The sequence below is a fragment of the Quercus suber genome, unplaced genomic scaffold (assembly GCF_002906115.3).
Source record: "Quercus suber isolate HL8 unplaced genomic scaffold, Cork oak 2.0 scaffold_588, whole genome shotgun sequence".
Classification (NCBI taxonomy): Eukaryota; Viridiplantae; Streptophyta; class Magnoliopsida; order Fagales; family Fagaceae; genus Quercus; species Quercus suber.
Genome location: NW_027070033.1, coordinates 299,802 through 315,364, shown reverse-complemented (window position 1 = coordinate 315,364; position 15,563 = coordinate 299,802). Strand labels below are relative to the sequence as shown.

Genomic DNA, 15,563 nt, shown 5'->3' with positions numbered 1-15,563 from the left:
CCTAGTTAAAATTAAACTCCCATCAATAGCAACTGTCAAAGTATGGAAATTACTGGATCAATGCGTCAAAATGACATGACCAGACCAATTATTGACATTCTCATTTTGTAGCTGCACTGAGGTTTGTTGAGATCAGAACATCACAAGCACTTGGTAATTTTGACATGAATGAAATGTGAGAGGTGACATTAAATATACCGCAATCAGAACAGCCCTAACAAATAAATCACATACAGGTAAAAAGCACTCGAAACATTTCTCCAAACAACTAACACATGCAAGATCCCGGCACCTGTATCGACACCAATAATTGCCAGGAATCTATGTCAGCTGAAAGCAACAGTGCATTCCTCCAGCCACAAGATGATTTTGTTGCACTTGGAGTTCACATCATGGTTGTTTTTAGTCATGACAACTGAAGTCCCTAAAGGCCCCTCCTTTACAAGGATCACAATCTTAGGCCTGAAAGTAGCATGATCACATGAGAGAAATAAAATTGATATAATACCAACTAGTAAGACATGAGGGCACTAAACTGATACAGCCTGACTAGCAGCCATATCTCTAACATCAATCAATTAACAAAATCATTACCTTCTAATCGAAGTTAGCAGGGATATCTATATCTGTATCTGAAGGATTAGGAAGCTCAACCAAAGGTTCCTGCAGATACCACAACTTCAACATGAAAATTGTATATCCAAAAAGCCATATCAGAATCTCCCATGAACGATGTAACGATTATCAGAAGATTACATTTGAAAATTTTGAGATTTTATATCTGCAGTTACAAATTAAAATGCATTTATGTAAAAAAACATGTACATTAACATACCAATGATAGCTAAATAAATATATTATCTTCCTTCCGTTTCTTATCTAAAATCTTTGGTACAAATACAAGACCAACGGACAGAACAAATGGTGCCTCACTTCTTATGTGTTTGGATTTAGGGAAGTGTTGAGAATTAAATGGAAGATAGGTGAAAGTGATTACACGGGAAGTACTTCACTGTGGAAATGAAGAAAACTGCAACAGCAGAACTTTGCACTGAGCCCACTTTTTATTTATCAACACTAGAGGCAGTGAGAAGTGGAGAACAGTATTTTGTAAATTTCTAGCTCAATGGTATTTACTCAAAAGCCAAGATATAGCTATTATACCTGCTCCTCATCATTAACTGAAGAATGGACAAGCCCCATGGGAAGATCCGAAAAATCTACAGCAGTGTCATGCAAATCCTGCACCACATGGAACTGAAAGTCACCATGGAAACAAATAAAATACAATTTAGGGTTGAAATAATAATTAGTGAGAGATGAGAAGGGAGTTAGCCTGGGGTTAGATGTCTTAATATGCTGAACAAGATCTTTCGTCAAAAAAAAATGTTTCCACATGAGAGAGAGAGAGAGAGAGAGAGAGAGAGAGAGAGAGAGAGGAAGACATTGTTGTTTTAACAAGATAAACCATTTATTCTGAAGGACTCATGCAAGAAGAATTCTGTCCACCAAGTATCCACCAAGACTTCTACTTTTTTGATAAACATAAAAACTGTAAGGAAATGATTAGGTTTTGTGCAAGTGTGTGTGTAAGTCTTTTGTCTTTACTATTTTTATAATTTGCTTTAATTTAAAGATTTTGAGGACCGACATTAGGGCCACCTAACAAGCTCCTTACAAAATATACACAGCTGGGTACTAAAACATAAACATGGATTTAAAGGTATTTTTTAAATGCTATGGCTATTTGAAACCGACTCAAATCCTCACAGTAAGCTCAAAGTTTTTTAGTCACAAAAGAAACAGCATAACTGCAATCAGTGTAAGAGCAAATTTCATATCATTTTACCAAATATAAAACAAACTAGTGCAGTTGATTAAAATGTTTCTTCAAGGCTATTAAAAACATAATTAGTCAAAGACATAAAAAAGGGACAAATGACTTCATTACTCTATTGCTTGCTCTCAGGGATCAAAAACATACTTCCTCATCAGGGTTAACAGAAGACTTATTGGTTCCTTCAGTAACAGGTTTAGAAGGGTCTTCAGGAGCTTCCTGCACGCACCAGAAATTAGTTTAGATGCTTGAAACAAGCTTGTCCAATTCACTTTTAATGTATTTGAAGCAGATAAGAAAATTTAATACTTGCTCATCCTGGTTGCCACAGAATTCTCCATCTGTAATTGACGGTTTGACATCAACTGGGGTTTCCTGCAGATCCCATTAAAGCCTTTAGTTAAATTGATCTTGGCAACAATAGCAACATAACAAATACCAGAAAATTAATTAAACATTGTGTACAACAGACAAATCCTGATATACTAGGTAGACTCATTTAGCAATCTTGATGTCAGCAATTCCAAGCATAATAAGGAACATAATAGGACAATCCATGCATTAGATGAGGCAGAGTAATACTACACAGAAATATCAGATTATGACAATGCGAAAGCCTAGAATTGTACAACCCCCCATCCCTAGGGAAAATAAAAATTAAAAGCACAAGAGGAAAATCATAAGTAAAAAACTCATTAAAAGAAAATGCTATGGGGTGCAACTCTAATACACAGGATGTATACACAAGGAAGAAGAAAATCATAAAACGCAAAAATGGTATATGCTTCCAAACTTAAAGAAAATACATATTCTGGAGACATTGGGGTTCTTTCTTGTGGTACATACAGGTTCAACATGGTCCATGGAAACATTCCTTCCTCCCTTACTGAGATCCCTCAATGTTCCCTGTACATTCAAGAAAGTTGTGAGGAAAATTGACAAGAAAGTTGTGAGGGAAATAGACAAATTATACCAAAGAAAACGATATATTTCTGTAACAATAGCAAAACAGCAAAACTCAAGCTGAAGCCACACTTGGATAACAACAATACAAAATATATCTTATGCAATTATCTACTAAAGCTGAGGTACACCCTGACACTCACACAAGACACAACAGCCTATTTGAACTTGAGATTGTAAAGCTTAAGGAGGAGTTGGGCACATATGTATTCAAACTGCTACCTCTTATTTTTAACAAAACTATTTTACTCAAAAAAAATGCAATGCACAAAAGCACTCCTCACAACCAGGAAAGTAAAAAAGAATAGATGACAAACTACAAAACATTTATTAACAAATGAATCAAGTAGAAGAGTCACCCAATGACAAAGAAAAGTAATAGAATCAAAATATTGAAACTATCTTTATCTACATGTCATAAGTAAATAAATGAGCTGTTTAAAGTTTAATTTTCTATCAAATACAGAAGAGAACAGACCTTGGCACTAAATTCCTATTAGCTCACTATATAATCTCAAATCAGTAAAGCAACATTATCATTTATACCAAGAAAACCTCATAAGATTTCTTAAAAACAAGTAGTGCACCCAACTTCAATGTGGCATATTAGTAAGGTACAGAGATCTCAAGTTGGATATACCACTTTCCTCAAATAACAACCCACAACTCTTCAACTCTTTGTAGCTACCACCTATAATAGCTATTGTGAAGAAGTTGATAAAACACACGCACACGCACACAGGAAATCAGGACCAAGTGTTCCATCAAACATGACATCAACTCCTACAAACCAAAGCATAACAATTCCAAGTCCAAATACAAACAAAATGGCCCACTATGCAATCACACAGACCTACTTTAAATCACAGCAAGCACATTGATAGAACACAGCCAACACACTCCTTCAGAAAACAAAATAAAAGAAACCTTATTTGCCCACATTAGACCGCATGCATTACATAAAGTCCTTGGTCCAGCTGGCCCACGACGCATTGCAGGAGTATTATTTTCACTAACTCCACAATGTTGACATCTGCGCAAACTGGAAATAAAAATTCCCGAAACAAGTGCAGTGAACATAAAAGTTAGTACCACTAACAAATCATGGATTATTCAAAAGCTGAAATAAGCAACAACCAATATAAACCTGGAACTCACACAGATTCTGGACGAGGAGTACCATCTTGAAGGCAACTCTGAGGAGAATCCCAACTAGAAGCACCTGAATTTTCTTTTACAGATGCAAACTGTCCATTCTTGCGGTGCATCCTACCAGAATTATATCAAGGAGAGAAAGAATCATGCATCATTGACACCGACACCATTTTTACTGCTTTAAATAAGTATACACCAAAAATCTGAAATCACAAGTTAAAGTCCACGAGGGAAATAATAATTCAATTTTGCCACACCTAAAATTTAGCACATTCTTCCTATAGTTTCATTTCTCATATTCATGCACCCATACTAGGCCAAAAAGCCAAAAACTGTGTGGGAAATACTAGAAGATGTGGATATCAATGCAAAATCCCATCTATATATACTTCTAGAGGAAGAAATTTTGATGATTTTAAGAGATCTAACCATATACAGATGACATGATGTGTTTGAATCAACATTAAAGATGACAAGCCTTGTGGATATGAACCAGCATCCAATTAATAGACAATGTCATTTCTTCTGTAAAATGCTAAAGTACACTCACACAGAGAAATATAACGCACAAAAATTTTGGTTGTATGACTTGTTTAAATGTTGTGCCCAGGATATTGCTTAATCCAATATAGTAACACAGATAAGTTATTACTAAACAGAGGAGAAAAAATGGTACTTCTGCATTGCAAAATTGCATAGTTATATTCCTTAAATTTCTAAAACCAATGGGGGAACTAGATGGAAAAAATTCTTGAAGTGATTAGTGGCAAACCTCAGCCACTAGATTTCAAATAACCAAAAATCTCTGTTGAATCACAGAAGGCGATTAAACAAGCAGTTGGCACCAATAGAGTAAAAAATCATCCTCAAAACTAAAATTTTTCTTTCCATCCATCTAAAACTTCTGTATCGCCCAAGAACAAAACCTAAAGCTTAATACTTTCTTTTATGATAAAAGAACACATACCATCATTTTCCTTTATTTATTTCTTTTAAATATATCAAATGTATTATTACCATGCATGAAAACCCAAATGGGTATTTTCTCAACATAACCAAAGAAGAAATACCTTAATTCCAAATGGTCAAACTATTAAAGCATTAATTACAGATAAAAATGAAAAACCAAATACAAATTCATCTCACCTCTGTGCAACTTCTTTTCGAACAGTGTACCGAATTTTTTTGTCAAAACATCTCTCTTTCCGTTTTTCACGAAACCTAACCAAGGATGCTATTCTTCGTGAAAGATTTGAGCGCTTTGGGGTTTCACCTACACCCTACACATAGTGGCCCGACAACTCATGAGAATAGGCACAGAAAATGCAACTTCTTGCTTTCTATAATTTCAAATTTTGTGGTACCCTGTTATTTTGATTAAAAGGTACTTCAATTGTAGGCACACCAGTTGGTACATCGCGTCCACCTAGAAGCAAGAGCACTGCTTGTACCTGTTGCACATGACACAACGCAAAAAACCCAGGCATCCTTCAAAACGGGCACACTCCAAAACTAGCAAAGTCATTCGAAGAGATTGTAGTGTGTGTGTGTGTATAAGAAAGTGATTTGACCAGTTGATAACAAGGAAAAAAAAATGAAAAATACAACATACATTAAGATTTGGATTAAGGGCAACAATATAACATACTACAGTACCCAATCATAATAATTATGTGTGTTTCAAAAGTCCAACTTCCACAAAAATAAGATGAAAACATATCAGGGACGATCAGGTTTAAAATATTAAAATCATTCTACAGTTTTCTACTTTCCAATGCATAAATCCACAAAATCACCAAGTTGACTAGGGACTTGAAAACAAGATAACATTAACAAACACAGAATTCTACTTGCGAGAAAAGAAAACAGTATGAATATACCAAAAAAGTCGTATAACTTCTAAAATAATAATATTAATAAATAGACACCCTATCAAATCCAAACTAATAATATATAACAGTGGTCATTAATTACCAATAAATTCTCTAAATTTCCAAGGAATTATTAGGTACTCCCAGATTACATTTGATGTGATACTCCAAGACAATAAAAGCAGGCCACCTAATACAAAAAATAATATAAGAAAAGTCATGTGAATAAGAAAGATTTTTGTAATAGGCAGCTAGCTTTTTTTTTTGTTTTGGAGTGCCACAGTACTCTTAAGAGTACCTAATAATAATCCGAAAAATTCCCTAGTAACTATTAGGTACTCCTAGAGTACAAATAACATATTGACAGGTACTCCAATTTTATTTTATATACAGACACACACACATGCTAAAAAAAAAAAAAAACCATATAATGTGAAAAAATGAGATAAAACCCTTAGTCCCAAATTTTTGAAGTCGGCTATAAATCCTCAAGAAAACTAATTATGGTTAGCCGCATGTAATCTTGTCCTTCATTCTATTATATCAGAGTTTATAACCTTTGTTACTTCCTTAATTGACATGTTCTTTTCAACTACTTCTACTAATGTTATTTTTTGTCTTTCTCTACCTCTTTCATTCCCTCAACTTAATCATCTCTCTTTCTCACTTGTCCATTAATTGCTCTACTATTCACATGATCAATCCAGAAGTATCTAATACTTTCCAAAATCCCCCATTGTCGTTTTGTTGTCGGGACCCCTTTCCATTAATCTAAAGTCTTTAACTTAAAAACCCAAATAAATTCCAAAAACATTAAATAAAATTACCAAATCCAATATTCCCATACTTCAAAAAAAAATATTTGAAGTACTTTTTTTTACTTATCAAAAAAATACGTCAAAAAAAAAAAAAAAAAGAATTCAATGAACTCAAAAAAATTGTTCTCAACATCATCTCCACCTAAAAAGCAAAACAAAATTCATAACAAAACTAAAACAAAACCATAATCAGATTACTCTCAGATAGAGAACGAGATAGAGATAGACATATATACCTTTTCAGGCGTGACAGCAGGGAACACGTAGACCTCACCTTCGAAAGAAAGAGTAAGCTCGCTCGTCCGAGACGCCATAACCACTCCTCCACCAACACCTCCGCCGCCGCCACCACCACTACCAACTCCAACTCCAACTCCATACTCCGCAACGCTAACCGAATTCACGTGAGAATCTTCCAAGTCATCCATAGCATCATCACCACCACCGCCACCACTACCACCACCATCTTCGTACTCACCTTCGTCATCGTCCTCAAGCGGTATCGGTCCCCGCACCGCCACGTGGTCCCCATACGGACGCGCCTGCAAAGGCTGTGGATTCGCTGCCGCCATAATTATCTACCTAATCAAAACCTTTATTTTTACTATACAAATCCAAAAATTCCAAACCCTAAGTTCTCAACCTGTTCCATCGAAGAAGAAACATGGTTTTCTTTTTTTTTTTCGTCACTTCAATAAAATAAAATAAAAAAAAAACCAAAAAAAAAGAAAAAAAGAAAAAAAAAAACCCTAACCCTAAGAATTGAGAATTCGTGAGCTGATTTCTTTTTTTTTTTCGTCACTTCAATAAAATAAAATAAAAAAAAAACCAAAAAAAAAGAAAAAAAGAAAAAAAAAAACCCTAACCCTAAGAATTGAGAATTCGTGAGCTGAGCTCGAAGAATAATAAGAAACTTCGAAAGAATAACGATCAAAAAATAAATACCCTGAAATAGCTAAGAATTGCAGGGTGTGCCCCTGTGTTTCCTTGAAGAGGCTTAATTGGGTAAATAAAATTTTTTTTTTTTCTTTTTCTTTTTTTTTTCCTTTTTGGAAATGAAAGAGAATGTGATTTATGTGACGGCTTGTCGAGGATTTTTTTTTTTAACTTTCTATTTATATATAAATAGGTTGGGTATTATTTGTGTGTTGCGCGTGTGTATGGGGGTCAAATGATGGTTCACGTGGATGTGGGGCCCACTGGAAGTTGGGAATGGAAGGTGTCTGGAAGTGTGATCTGACGGTGGTGGGGGTGTGGGATATTGGGATTGGGATTTTTGGAGTGTGTTTGATGTTCCCGACAGAACAAAAGAAAGGAAAAAAAAAGAGAAGATAGGGTTTGCCCATTTAAGGAATGAGATGTACATCATGGATTGGAGTTTTCATCCAAGATAATTTTAGTGCTTGCAACTGTGGTTGGAGGAATTCTTTTTTTTTTTTTTTTTTGGATAAGGATTGCTATAAATAGTGTAATCCAATGATTTATAGTGGTGGCATGCTATAAATAAATAAAAAGTGAGATGGAGAAAAAAAAGTATAGTTTTAAAAGTCAATATGTTAGAAGAACCATTTTTACTCTACTCTTAGTTCTTGATTTTTACCCGTTTTGGCAAGTTTTTTTTTTTTACTGGGTTTAGGGGTTTTGTTTTTATCATACCATATTAGTGCTCAATTCTCGATTAAACTGGTTCAATCAGCAAGTCTAATATGTTTTTAAAACTATGAAAAATAATTATTGATATGGAAAAATGTCTTATAATTATTTGATTGAATTATTAGTGCATGTTTGGAATATACTTAGAAGCTAGCTTATTGCTTATTTATATTACTATTTGTAGGTTCCACATTAGTCACTTACTTATTTTATACAACTTTTATTTTATATCTATAGTACTAGTATTGCCAACAAAAAAAACTAGATAAAATGTTCTCAAATAGAAACTTAGCTTCATGCACTTTTTATAAGTACTTGGAAGAAAATAAAACCACTATAATAATGTTACGTTGATCTTTGATGATGAATCAATGCTTGCACAATGTCCTAATGTTGAAGACTTTCTATTGGTTGAACTATGGATACATTGAACAAACAAGAAAGCTAAAGTGATGCCGATATGACATTATCTTAGAGAGTTGTGCTAGTAACACATAATTGGATACAACTTTGTATTACAATTTGCCACATGACGAGTTGTAATTGACAAAAATGTGTCAGTGGGCTATGTGAGGATACATCTTTGCCTATCACAACTTGCCATGTGGTGAGTTGTAATACAAAGTTGCGCCCAATTATGTGGTACTAGCATAATTCTATCTTTAGACATTTTGATGCCTAGTTAGTGTCTGTATTTTAGGAGTATGGGTACGATGTTACGTGATAGGTTTTTCATACCTTGCTCTGCTTGAGATTGTGAAAATTTATAGACACTGAGATGACATTGTATACTCATTCATTTTAGTAGTTATATTAGTGATGTCTGAGGTGAGCATTAATTGGTTGTCTTTTCTCTTACTTCCAATTCTATTTGATCTATTATGATGCCATCAGCTGGTAGTGAGAATTCGAGTAGACTAGCCAATTATCTCCTAGTGGTTGATTGGAAATTCTTGGGATGCCATTGTGAGCAAAATCAATGGGAGTTTCTTTAATGATGACATAGATCTTGGCCATGAGACTATTTTCCCTATGGATATTGACCATGTCATCTAAGGACTACACCCATATTCAATGGCCACCCTTCTGCTAAACACAAGTATTAGGTCATTTTTTCTTATAATTCGCACGCCTTGATTAGTGATTGAGACTGAACACAAGCATTAGGTCATTTTTTCTAATAATCTACACGCCTTGATTAGTGATTGAGACTAGATCATCTGTTTATGTTCGCCCATACACAAACAATAGACAAGGATCCTGGACGATCTATTCCTTATCGACCTTGATTATTATGAGGCCACTTCGATTTTTTATGTTGTTTTTTTAAAACATAAATTTATTACTCTTCCTAGTTCCTAGGTGGCTATTGAGGATGTTACCATGCTTGACACCCAATTTATTGTATACCTTGCTGAAAAAGTACAAAAGCATCATGAAGAAAAATTTATCAAGCTTTTCACATAAAGTTATGAAAAATCAAAATTTAATGTTAATGTTATTAATCCATGTTAGAGATGTATATTAAACATATATTAGCCCAATGTAATAGGCCCAAGTCCATTCCTGCTTGTACTAGTAGTCTAGGGTTTAGTCGCCTATATATACTCATGCTAGGGTTCATTGTAACACAGGTTATTGTACTACACTCCTACACAATAAAGATGTAGCCCTTAAGGGATTCCTCCGTGGATGTAGGCCGTCAAGGCTGAACCACGTAACCCTCGTGTTCTTGGTGTTCCTATTCTATGCTTCATCTTCCGCATCCACTCTAGCATACACAACATGGTATAACACATTGTGTTTGATAATATTCTCCATTTAACATGGTATCAGAGCTAATATTCAACATGGTATCATAGCCAAACTTCGTTCTTGGCATCAAACAAAATCTCTAGCAAGCAAAGAAGATTTTAATGTGTACATCACCATCAGAAGTCACATATGCTTCTCTGCTGAATCTAGACTCTATGGCATCTTGCAGCCACTGTGGCTCAGTACTGTGTCCAAGATCCACAACCTCGAGCAAAGCCGTGACTCAACTTCTCAGATCTGTGCAAATCCAAGCCTCGCCTGATGAAACCAACATCACAGACGTGATCCACAACTTCCCGCGACCAAAACCCAGGAATTCGGCCATTAAAAGAAGCTACACGCGCCGCCACGCGCCGCCAACAACTCCGAAACTCTCCCACGCGCCGCCTCAGATTCCTGAATTTCAGATCGTCTTCTTGGTACACGCGCCGCCCCTACGGCCTCCTCGTCCGCCGATCTACGAAACCTGAAATTCCGGTACTCATCTGAAGTCACACGCGCTTACACGCGCCGCCATGGTTTCTGTCTCGCCACCACGCGCCGGTATATGCTGACACGCGCCTTCCACGCGCCGAGCAGTCTTTGCTGATGTCATCTGACGTCACTGTATGACGTCATCAATCCACGTCATCATGACACGTAAGCCCTAGTCCGCGTCAGCACCACGTCATCAGGATGAGTCAGCGTCTCTGCAGCCCTATCCGTGACCCGACCCGGAAAACCCGGAACCGACCCGGTCCATGTAGCCGTTGACTTTGACCCTGATCTGTTGACTTTGACCAATTGACTTTGACTTTTTGTGTTGACCTTTGACCAAAAGTCAAACTTTCCGAAAGGGCCTATCTTGCTCAGTTTTTCGCGTAGATTCCAATTTTGGACTCCGTTTCTTCATTTGAAACTCCGAAATTGGTCAATTGGCACATTCTTCATTTTGGTTTCTTCAAAGGCATTCTTCAAGGCATCTCCAAGTGATCTCCTCATGCTTATCCAACCTCAAGCCTTCATCGAGCTTCCGCCTTGAGTTTGAGGGAGGGTGTTAGAGATATATATTAAACATATATTAGCCCAATATAATAGGCCCAAGCCCATTCCTACTTGTACTAGTAGTCTAGGGTTTAGTCGCCTATATATACTCATGTTAGGGTTCATTGTAACACAGGTTATTGTACTACACTCCTACACAATAAAGATGTAGCCCTTAAGGGATTCCTCCGTGGATGTAGGCCGTCAAGGCTGAACCACGTAACCCTCATATTCTTGGTGTTCCTATTCTATGCTTCATCTTCCGCATCCACTCTAGCATACACAACATGGTATAACACATTGCGTTTGATAATATTCTCCATTTAACATGGTATCAGAGCTAATATTCAACAATCCACATAAAATTATTTATAACACGCTCATGATTATTGAAGTAACATGTTAATGAACACTACAGATTAGTGATAATAACAAAACCATATAAAAATGATATGTTACTCCACTCAAAATTTAATATTTTAGTAAATTATGAAACATTTTTGGCTCTTTAACACTGTACAAATTTATTTTTGGTTGTTCAAGCGACAGCCAGAACTTTGATCGGTGGATTGGTCAAGTGTTTTTCCGGATTTGTTTGGACAGATTTGGACGCCAGCCGACCAAATCTGTTACCAGCTTTTTGTGAAGGTTTGGATAAGAATTTTATATAAAATTAAAAAAAAAAATCATTAGCTTAGAGAAAGAAATTATTATTTAATCAAAAGGTTGTAGATTTTTTTTTTGAGAAATTATTATTTAATCAAAAGGTGCTAGATTAATAGTAAAATGAATGAAGTCAGGGAATGTAATTATATGAAGACAACAGAGTCAAAGATAATGATATTATGGTGTTTCGTGCCTCGATTTTCCAAGTTTAATTGTCAGGAGACTATAGTCAAAGTGGGAAGAGAAAAATGGAAGAAGGAACAGGAACAAATAGTAGCCTAAAGCTCTAGTGGTCGTAGGCACTAGGCGGTAGGCACTACATAGGCAGATTTTTATTTTTATTTATTTATTTATTTTTTTTTGAGAAAAACATAGGCGGATGTTTGTGCTAATATTGCGATTCAACTTGCATAACAAACTATTAAGTATAATCCACATTGAAAATTAGAAAGCCACTACATAATATAATTGTATTTTTTTGTGTTTGAGAATCAATATAATTGTAGTATTAACAATGATGGATATCCATCTGGTTAATTAGGAGTTTAATAACAACAATAAAATTGAGAACCAACATCACAAGTGTGCATCAAATTTAGATGCCCTAATAAAATAAATTCAACTGTTTCATGATAAAATTCTAGCCACAAGATAAAGGTTACTTAGTTTTTATTTTTATTTTTTTAATTAATTTATTTATTTTTTTATGAATAGGTAATGCTTATTTTATATGCGAAATAGAATATTCTAAAAAAAGAAAAAAAGAAAGGAAAAGTTAATATGTTAAATAGAAAACAAAAACTAATGAGTTTCCCATGTTTGAGACTCCAACAAGTGTCACTTTTCCCACACTGCCTAGTTCAACTTATTTGAAGAGAAAATGGAAATGTTGAAGAAGTTGTCGCATTCATACAAATCAAAGTTTTCAACTAATCATCATCGTTTTTTTTTTTTTTAATCCACTTACCACGATAAAAAAGGATTTGGATAGAAACGTTCCATTTTATAGGAACTATAGTTTGCATTAATTTTCCAAGAAAATAGACAGCATAATTTGATCTTTTGAGACAAATAGAGCAGCTCTCGCTAATGAGTGGAATTGTGTAGGATAGATGAAATTGGTTTTTTTTTTTTTTTTTGTTTTTTTTTTTATACAATAAATACTTAAAATTTAGAACTCTTATCTTATTCAATCTGCTGTAAAACAAATACTTAGAACTTGGAACGTTACCTTTTTCAATCTACCGTAAAACAAACACTTAAAACTTAGAACCTTATCTTATTCAATCTACTGTAAAACAAACACTTAGAACTTAGAACCTTATCTTATTCAATCTACTGTAAAACAAATACTTAGAACTTGGAACGTTTACCTGGTGCACCGGCCATCACTCTAATCCTTCCCACAGACGGCGCCAATTGTAAGGACTCAATTTGAATTGAGTGTTGGGTTTTCAGCCCAACAAACCCAAACAATACATTTATAGAGAGTGGGCTGACAGGCTTAGGTGCTGGCCGTTGATCACCATGCCCAAACTTATTTTTAAAAATGGCTAAGTGTTTTCTTACAAATGAGGGAATGCTCCTCGGCCTGTGGCCGAGGAGGCCTTTCTTTCCCCCCCCCCCTCTCTTTGGCTTTACTAGCTCTTCTTTTATAGTTTTTATCTTCCTATCTTTTGCTTCTATCTGTTGATTGTCTATTCGCCTTTTTTCTGGTCGTCCATCCCATCAGAGGCTTTATCGATACTCAAGTGGCTCACTCTGACCAACGTTATCCTGCCAAGGGGTTACCTCTCCATTAATGTGGCCAGGAGGGTTAGTTGAGTGCATTAAATGCGAGAGTGACAGCTTACTTTGGGGTTAGCCACTCCCTGAAATCACTCTTGTCAGGCCGAGGACAAGGTATCCTCGGCGTGGATTCAAGAGAATAGGCTTCCCCCCTTCTTCTCAGAAATAGCTTGCGCTCCTCGGCATGGGCCTTGAGCTTGCTATATGATGGACCGAGGCTATCAGGCCCACGGACCCCACAACATCAAAAAATATGTATTACTTCTCTTTTAGTTAAATAATAATACAAGTTAATGAAATAAATATTAAAAATGCTTAATTAATTGAGTTTAGTTTTTTTTTTTTTTAATATCATGATAAAGTTAAACAACTAAATATTAAGGATCTGTTTGATACGTGTGTTAAAATAGCAGTTTTTAACTTTTTTAAAAATACGTGTGTGTAAAAAAGTATATAAAAATACGTTTAATATTATTATTTTTTTTTTGAGAATCGCGTTTAATATTATTTAAAAACTAAAAACATGTGTTTGAACTTACGTACCAAATAAAATCTAACTTGCTTCAACCCATAAATTTTTATTCTTCTCCCTTCTTTCTTATTTATTTATTTATTTTTCCCTTAATTATCCACTGCATTAATTATTGATTTTGTGTGAAACATTAGCTATCTGCCACGTATGCAATACATAACCCAATAATATAATTAAACAAATAGATAAAATTTCTTGATCTATCGTATGGTAAAATAAAAAAGTAATAAATTTGTTTAAATATCTCCCCCATTTATTACCCTACCTACCCCACAGCCCATTCTACACACTTTTGCTTCTCTCTCTTAACTCTTTCCAGTTCAAAATCCTGTCTCTCAAGTCTTTGAAAAAGAACAATTCATTCAGCTCGTTGCCTCTTTTTCTTGGTTCCAAAAGAAGATAAGTATGTATTAAACTTGTTTTCGTTTTCCCTTTCATTTTCTCTCCATCTCATACACAAGCACTCTCTCACACCACCCCTATACCTCAAAACCTCTCTCTCTCTCTCTCTCTCTCTCTCTCTCTCTCTTTTCTATTCAGACCCATAACTCATTCTGGTAGAATCTTGTATTTCGGCTGAAATTGACTGAAATGTCTCGGAATGTTTGTAACACATCGGAGCAAACCGAAATTTGATCCGAGGTGGAACAAGGGTTTCGGTTTGTATGCCGGTACGAGATTTTCTGGCCATTCCGGCTGGAAAAGAACGGATTTAATAACATTGATTCAAACTCAAAGAAAACTATGCTTTGAACATAGGGAATGACAATGATCAACTCATATTTGGAGTAATTTATGATCTGCTAACACTAAACCAATCACACAGACAATTAAATGTTTCATCAAAAAGATTTGGGGAGAAGAAGAGAAAATGCCATAGATTTTCACCGAACTGTACTATCGGGGTGGAGTTATGTATACAAATTACCAATATTATGGCTTCATGACAGTATAAGATGAATCCATTTAGAGAAAGTCCGTTCATAGTACCAAAAGATGTAAAAGGAGATAACCCCTTTGTATTGATGAAGGCACTATTACATCTGTACATTGGATAGGATGGACAAGACAAAGGGAATTACTAGAAGACCTACTTGAATGATGCCAGAGGCAATTGCTATGACCTCCTCCGTAAAGATAACTCGCAATTCATTGCTCAGCCATTAAAGCTGAGTTATCGCCATTAGTGTAAGTAATGAGATTGTTGTTTGCATGATGCCAGAGGCAATTGCTAATCAAAGAATAAAAATGCCAAAAACAAAGGACATTAAAATTACTGGGACTATGAAACGAATGTAAACAGAATAATACCAAGAAGCATGATCCTGAGTTGTCTTGGAGAGATCCCTCAATGTACAATGACGGCTCCCGAAATTTTTTTTCCGGTGGTGATTAAGAAACTTAAATTTTACCATACTTAATAAAAAAGATAACTATATCTC

The 15,563-nt window shown here is 35.3% G+C and overlaps 1 protein-coding gene across 5 annotated transcripts; it reads right to left on the bottom strand.

The window, feature by feature from the left end:
* Positions 1-41: 41 nt before the first annotated feature.
* LOC112003135 (GATA transcription factor 24) lies at positions 42-7,739 on the bottom strand. 5 transcript variants are annotated; one of them, XM_065764863.1, is made up of 12 exons: positions 7,590-7,739; positions 6,881-7,226; positions 5,320-5,406; positions 5,102-5,235; positions 3,959-4,069; positions 3,728-3,842; positions 2,684-2,743; positions 2,147-2,212; positions 1,985-2,056; positions 1,165-1,257; positions 595-678; positions 42-462 (listed from the first exon to the last, which is right to left on the bottom strand). In XM_065764863.1, exons 2-11 carry the CDS (start codon positions 7,214-7,216, stop codon positions 598-600), a joined length of 1,155 nt encoding a protein of 384 aa, XP_065620935.1. In that variant the 5' UTR covers positions 7,217-7,226; positions 7,590-7,739; the 3' UTR covers positions 42-462; positions 595-597. The 5 variants fall into 5 exon arrangements, with proteins under 5 accessions (XP_065620935.1, XP_023891081.1, XP_023891083.1 ...); XM_024035313.2 differs by lacking the exon at positions 7,590-7,739 and having other exon boundaries at positions 6,881-7,394; XM_024035315.2 differs by lacking the exon at positions 7,590-7,739 and having other exon boundaries at positions 595-663; positions 6,881-7,391.
* Between the last annotated feature and the right edge of the window lie 7,824 nt (positions 7,740-15,563).